Genomic DNA, 7,747 nt, shown 5'->3' with positions numbered 1-7,747 from the left:
AACAGACTGTGTTTTCGAATTTTAATATTTTAAACTTAATTACCATCGACGATACTCAATTCACTATCTTTCTAATTATGTTCCTCGTTTGTAAGTACATAATTCGGTTGAAAATAATAATAGTTCGAGAATGAACGTGGTTTATAATGAGAAATAAGAAATAACCAAATTAAAAAAATAATTTTCGGTGGGCCGAACACACGAGTATAATCCGCAGTTTACTTTTTACTTCCTACGGCACTTCCTGCCGTTTGTCAGCAGTTATCAGTATTTCATGTTTCTATTTAAAAAAAGAAAGCTAATTTTCTGAAAAACTATCAGTTTTCAGATGTAATATACATATATGTGCTACTCACTTTCCAAATCGATTAACTCCACGAAACAAAAAGTGAAGAAAAGTGACAAAGTAATATACATTCGTTTTTAAAATTTGTTTTAAAATATAAATTCAAATAAACATTGTAGAATGTATTAATGTATATGTAACTTTTATTTAACAACATATAAAACGTATAAGATAGTATAGACATGCTATAATCATTATTATTATTATTACAATTTTGGTGTGATTGACGGAGTTAATCGATTTGGCAAGTGAAAAACATAGTAACATCAAATTCATTTTTCACACAGTTTTTTATTAAACATTTTCAACCTAACTTAAAATCTTCTACTATTTAACGCGATATTAAACAAAGTATTTGTTCTCGTTACAGTCGATACCCTATTAAATTTTTTAATATTCGTATCTCGAATATAAATTACCGCAATTACAAATTACAAATATAAACGTTTATAGATAGAAATATCACAATACCGATAGACTCTGCTTTCACGGGGTTACTTCCCGCGTCTAACACCTAAATAAAGCCATTGGCCGTAGAAAATCCCTCGGGAGGGAGATGGCCCGCGAGAGGTGTCAACGTATCTATCCAAAATTGTTCGACATTACTCTCGTCCGTAGGATGTCTCGAAATGCTAAAGAACATCTCGGATTACAGTAGAGCATCGATTATCCGACTTAATTGGGGACTGGGGTCGGTCGGATAACCGAAAAGTATGAAAAAATACATTATTAGTATAGTGTATTAGGCCCGGTTTAAATACTGGCCTCCCTTTCGTGGTCGAGCCAGTGCTGCCACCTAAAACATGCAAAAATTTAACAAAAATAATATTAAAGTAGCCGAGACGTAACCAAATATCGTAGCGCCGCATCACTAGCGGACATTTGCCGACTAGAACGCGGTGGGTTAACCGATAAGTCGGTTAAACGGGGGTCGGATAATCGATGCTCTACTATACTTTATTTCTTTAAAGGTGTAGATATGTTTTATATCGGGGCTACCTGGGATTGGTAGATGCACGATGTACGCGACGCCGCTTTATCGAGTCGCGTAGTGTTCGATTTCGATCGATCGTTTTATCCGTAATCGCGACTGATCAATAATATATTTTGAGTGTTGCGCAAAAGATATTTCCTTACAGAAACTTATCGACAAAACTCCCCACAATTGCATTATTGACGCCGCAAACTTTAATAATCGAACTGTTTAATATCCGCAAATTGTAAGACGAAACACTTCTAATAATTATCCAGCAATCCTCCTTTGGGGCAACGTTCACCGCGTCTGATTTTCTCCACTTTCAGAAGGAAAAAGAAGAAATCCAACATGGCGTTCCACAACTACGAAAGAAAAATATTTATATTTAATTTTTTATTATATTAAATTAATTACTTACAGCCGCTCCCGAATATCCGTTTTTCGGATTATCGGCGCATCGTCAAAATATAAGGAATAAGCGTCGTAAACAACGTACGGCTCTTTGGGAATACACGCGAAACCGTCACATTCGTATATTATAGGCAGCTCATTCGAGAAAAATATCCTATTAGTCTTAAATTAAAATACAGTGATTTAAAAAATGCAATAAAATTTTAATTTCTACACCATATTTTTGAAAATAGAAGAAATCTACATTTTATGTTTATCGACTAAACTTACCTTTAACCTTATAAAAGTTGGGACTCGCACTCCCGTCTCGTTCTAATGGAAATGAAATGTATATACAGTGTACTGTAATTCATTTAAAATATCCGAATAATTTTTTATAGCTTAAAGCGGGAATCACCAAACTTTTTTGATAGCGGGCCAAAACACAAATACACAAAGAACTACGGCTGCAGCGAGCCGGTAACGGCTTTCCTTAGAAACTTCGTGGCAGGTGCCGTACTTACGCAAAAAGCGCTCCGATGTACAAAGGGGCAAAAAGTCTCCGAATTGTTTATTTCACCGATTTTCCCGAAAATTATATTACTGTCGGATGCAAAAATCAGATTGGACTAATGTTGGCAATTTCACTTACACTTATTTTAATTTTTCTGCATAGTAAGTTTATCCACAATCTACGATATTTCTATATAAATAATTAAATTTTAGCTCACTCGTGGCACAGCGCGGGGGCGGGCCGGACGAACTGACCCGGCGGGCCGTAGTTTGGTGACCCTTGGTTTGGAGGGATACCGCGGATTATCCGCGTTTTCCGGTTTTCCGTGCGCAAATTAGCAAAGATACTCGGAAATTCGGTATATTTATTTCGTAAAGATATTTAAATGTGTCGCCCGTCGTTAAAGACAAAAAACTAAAACAATTTTTAAATAAAGAAAAATAATTTGTGTTTAGATAAAAATACTTTTTAAAAACTCAGTTTACGTAGCAAAATAATTGATAAATACAAAATCATAACGAGGCTTAATTCTCTATTGATAAGAAGTTTTAATTTTTCGAAAGTAAACGGATTACCGGAAGAGTTACCCGGACAAAAAATAAGGGGGCCGACATTAAAATTATTGAGCGGAGCGGAAATGGATCTCTTCGTAAGTCAGAAAGTGTTTCGTCCGCCATCGAAGCATAAAGCAACCCCGCGACCGTGATTTTTACCGATGTATACAATTTAGACGGGCCGATATCGTGACGGAGCCAAAATTTTGGATTTCCGGATACGGACTGGGGATATTAGAGGTTAAATTTTCGCCACGTAAAATCTACGGGCCGATTGCCGGGTGCGACGTTCGGTACCGCTCGACACCGGATCTAGAAATACTTTGGGAACGCAAAAAAGGAAACAATTTGCTTTACAAAATGTTTTACTGTTTGAAGTAACCGGCTTTCTCCGGAAAAACTCTAGAGAAGAGCGCAGTCGCGCTCCGCTCGTCCCCGAAAATCTCCCCCGCGCGGTGCTCTTATTCGACAGAATGCCAAACTTTCGTCGGTTAGACCGACAGGCCGACGTAACGTAGACAAACGACAAACGTTATTTTAAAAAGGTCGTCGAATGAAATTTCTGCTCGGTGAAACGATAGTTTTCGAGAAGTCTTAATTTATTCGCCGGTAAGTCTTCAAAAGCATAATAGACAAACAAACTTTCTACCGACGTATCGGATTTGTTTGTGAGCTTCGACGAAACTACACAAATACGTGCGGGCATCCGAAAATGAACGTAGAATAATGTAATTTACAATAGAGTAATAATGTAATTTACAATTTACAATTTACAATACAATAATGTAATTTACAATTTAGAATAATGTAATTTCGTAATAGAAAACGCGGCGCTCGAACGACAATACGTTAAGGACCGTAACTGTAAACAATGGATAATTCGGGTTTCAGTTTGACACGAAAAAGATTTCACGGGTAATTTTCCTCTGTGTATTGGTATGTAGTTTACAGTGCAATTATTATCGTGTCATTAGCCAAAGTCTTCGATGGACGCGAGAAAAAAGTCTGGTCCGTAGTTTCGGCTTCTTCGGGAACGCAAAGCTTAAACAATTTAGAAAAAAATTAAATACTATTTCCGAAAGTTTATGCAAAATTAAACAGTAGGCCTGTAAACAGAAAAATATCTTTAAACGTCAGCATACTTTTATATCAAAATTCTTTAAATACGGGCGTGAAATTTTTTTCTCTCCGGGGATTTGACTCATATTCGCTTCCTTCTCGAAAAGTATCGGAGTTTCGGGCCGAGAAATGGAAAACTTTTTCGCTACTATCTCGAGACGAATCTCCACGAAATGTAAGAAAACGAATCGGAAGCCAGGAAAATGTCTCGGACGAGTCGACGGAACGGTCGATCTCGTCTTACATAAATGCCGAAAAAAAGATCGGAAAGGACGTCGAAGAAGGAATTCGACTTTTGTTAAAATTACAAGCTTCTTCGAATAGTGAACTACGAGTACTTTTAAAGCGTTTAGACAGAATGCGAGCGTGCATCGAAAATATAGATTCGGCACGAGTAGATGTCGAAACTAGACTCCGCTCTCGAAGCCGATAGAAAAAAAGGCTACGTCGAAAATGGCGCAACAAATACAGAAATAAATATAATACGCGATAATCTGCATAAAAAGTTAACGAGAAGAGAAGATAAAGAAAGAAAGACTAACGCGGTAATCCGTTTGGAGGATAACGACAAAATGGAGGACGGTTTAGTTAAGGTTCGGGAACTTTTAACGATGATTTAAAGATTACGGATGTCGATATTAAACGCGCCTTTACAGTTGGAAGATTTAATCCGAATACAAAAAGACCGATTATTTCGACGTTCGCCGCGCATCTAATTTACACTTCGATATCGTTATGTTTTTGGTAATAGAACGGAGGAAAGTGTTCGCTTACTTTAATGGCGATATTCCTCTCGACGACGAAATCCAAAAGCGCCACTCCGATGGCCGGTCCCGTGTATCTCTTTTGAATGTTGGTCATCTAAACGATAAATATTTCAGTTTTTATATCAAAATTACTATTAGATATAAATATAAATGTTTTTATACATAATTCGTCAGAAATTTCATTTCGTTTCTCCAACTATTATCGGGCATAACGATAATAATAACGGGGAAAACCTCTCATTTAATTGATACAACTCGCGAGGAAAATTCCTTCTACGCCTTTGATAAGCCGTCCATCTTTCTAAACGAAGATCAAATTACGAATTTTCCATTTACGATACGGCGTGACAAATTTAACTCGACGACGAACTAGCGCGTCCGTCTTCCGAATATTACCGACACGCCGGTGATAGAGGGTTTAAATGCGCCCGACACCGGTATCTAATGCGGGTTCGCGTCTGACCGATGAACTAGACAAGAGAGATTTATCATTTTTTTTTCACCCGTCTAGAAGCTAACTAGGAGATCGATTTGCCAAAGACTGGCCTCCGGTGATGTTTCGCCTCGCGAGTCTGGCGCCTAAAACGTCGCCGTTCCTCGTCAAACGCGACCCTAATTAAATTTTGGTCTTACGGAAATTTACTACCGTAATTATTAATTTTGATTATTTCGCGAAATTTAGCGTTACGCGCGTGAAAGAAAGGCGGGCGAAATGGCAAAAGTGTAAAATATTTAACACGAGTATAGGTAACGCATCGAAAGACGTTTGTTGGCGTACTCTTCGAATGCAAACCGTTTTTATCGGTAATATTAAAGATTGCGTAATTACCAACAGATTGTCCGTGGCATCCCACGTTGTAGAGAAATACTTGTGCAGTTCTCTCGTGGGTCTTCTCGACTGTGGAAATTCGGAATATATTTTACTAACATTCGGATTGCCAACCAAACAAATAATGGGATATTCTCGTAAAAATCCTACTTACCGACAGCCAGAGTTCCGCGGCGATTAACGCCGTGACTACGGTAAACAGGAAAGCGACGACGAAAACGATTAAGAAAAAAGCGAATAAGACCAACTCCTTCGCCTCAAACATTAATATGTATAGTACTAAACAGCAAATGGAAATTCCGAAGCCGTAGATGTTGGCAACGATGATTCTACCCGAATCGTTGAATTCCTCTATCAATTCTGTATATCCGGTGTATCTACGATAGACGAAATACAGAAACGGTCGCAGATGCTCCTCGCCGATGTTGGAATTGCGAATTTCTTCCGTCAGCAAATCGAATTTGTGTTTAATTAATAGAAACGCGATTAATCCAATTTGAATGCCAAAAATAATAAAACCCATAAGATAAATACAGGAGGAAGAAAAGAATATTACGCAGGATGCGGCTCGCCATTCTCCGGATTCTTTCAAAGCGGAATAGCCGAAAATACTGACGAGCAGACTATAGCCGATTGCCAAAGGTACGAAGCAGCACATCCCCAAAAATTGCATAAACGTTTGCATCCGAACGACGAAGAAGACTTCCTCGTCGTTTTCTTTCCGAAGGGAAGGACAGAACCGACCCCCGTTGTGGAATACGCTAATCGTGCAGCTGATTGCCGAGTGTAGGCATAGATCCAAGAAAAAGACATTCGCGATCAGCGCGTCGTTCCCGAATAAATGTATTAGTTTTCCGCAGGGCAAGTATCCGGGAAATAGAATCAATCCGAAATAATAAATCGTGGTTAACCAATAGAACAGGGATATTACGATTTGGTAAACTCTACGCGCCGATCTTCGAAACGAATTTTTCCGGTAAGGACAAACGATCGTCATTCCGACTCCGAAAATTGTGGCCGTAAACTGAGTCGGATACAGAATGCAGCCGAAACAGTCGCATTTCCTCGAAACTGGCATGGCTCGGTTTAAAAGAATCGAATAAACAATTAACGGCAATCCTGGCCAAACCGTTTTTCGGTCGGACGTTAAAAGTACGAGCGTAGCTATTTTGACGCATCGAATTTAATCGAATCGCGTATATAGACAACAAACATGCGCGTATACTCTATCTACGTGTAAGGTAGAAACGTTACGCATTATTGTCGTTTATCTCGGTGTATTAAGATAGAAGCGATAATACAGTTTACGTATAACGTATACGCGCTTACGCGAATAATCTATTATTCTACTAATTACATCTTACGAAATTTAGAAACTTATTATAATGTATTCTTACATACTTCGTTTAGTATAAAGATCGTCATTACGTAATTATTAGTCGCGTATTCTGTAACAGGAATTAATAAAGATATTATAATTAGAAGTTTAAATGTCGGTCTTACTACTTAGGTTTAAGCGTAAGTAAATCACAGTCTCGCGCTCCGATAGGTCCTATTTAACTGTACTTTTACGCGGAACGAGATAGAGAACGGAGTCGACGACGAGACGTACGGAAAGGAAGTATCGATGCCACGAAAATATTCTATTCGAACGAAAATAAAATTATTCGTCCGATGCGGTAATCGCGCTAAACAGTATCGGAAAACGTCAGAGAATGTACAGTACGTATCTCATCGCGTGTACGAACTTCTCTAACGTAATCCGTTACGGAAATAAATTATTATTCAGAAATTAACACGCTATCGATTCATTATTTTTATCCAAACGAATAATAAATTACAACCGCATTCTTTAGCTCTAGGGAGATTTTACGGTTTCTACTCGAATTAATTCTACTCTAAGTAATTTATCAGTGAAAATATCGCGATATCCGCAACGAATTTATACCGATTTTCGTAACTAAAAGTATAACGAAGCGGCTATAAATTAAGCGAAGAACGTCCGGAGTTTGCTTCGCGCCGTAAAGAATATTAATCGAATACGTAAACACCGCTATATCCGACTTTCTTAAGAAAAATGTTATTAAATTTTATATAAGCATTACGCAGTATATAATTAATTTCGTTCGGTTCGGTTACGTTAATCGGTAGGTTGGCGTAACCGATACGACTTCGAAATACCATAAAATACCGATAACTGCGTACAATAGGGCGCGTTGGTCGGATTAATCTTTTTGTCCGGGGTGTCCCTT

General features: G+C 38.1%; 1 protein-coding gene across 1 annotated transcript; it reads right to left on the bottom strand.

The window, feature by feature from the left end:
* Positions 1-1,511: 1,511 nt before the first annotated feature.
* Positions 1,512-6,428, bottom strand: LOC136972446 (uncharacterized). Its single transcript, XM_067267047.1, has 4 exons — positions 5,650-6,428; positions 5,496-5,564; positions 4,674-4,760; positions 1,512-1,684 (listed from the first exon to the last, which is right to left on the bottom strand). The coding sequence occupies exons 1-4, from the start codon at positions 6,178-6,180 to the stop codon at positions 1,583-1,585; spliced, it is 789 nt and encodes a 262-aa protein (XP_067123148.1). The 5' UTR covers positions 6,181-6,428; the 3' UTR covers positions 1,512-1,582.
* Positions 6,429-7,747: the final 1,319 nt, after the last annotated feature.

The sequence above is a fragment of the Centruroides vittatus genome, unplaced genomic scaffold, assembly GCF_030686945.1.
Source record: "Centruroides vittatus isolate TY-2023 unplaced genomic scaffold, ASM3068694v2 contig_290, whole genome shotgun sequence".
Classification (NCBI taxonomy): domain Eukaryota; kingdom Metazoa; phylum Arthropoda; class Arachnida; order Scorpiones; family Buthidae; genus Centruroides; species Centruroides vittatus.
The sequence above is the reverse complement of the archived record's forward strand: the minus strand, read 5'-3'. Positions and strand labels throughout refer to the sequence as shown.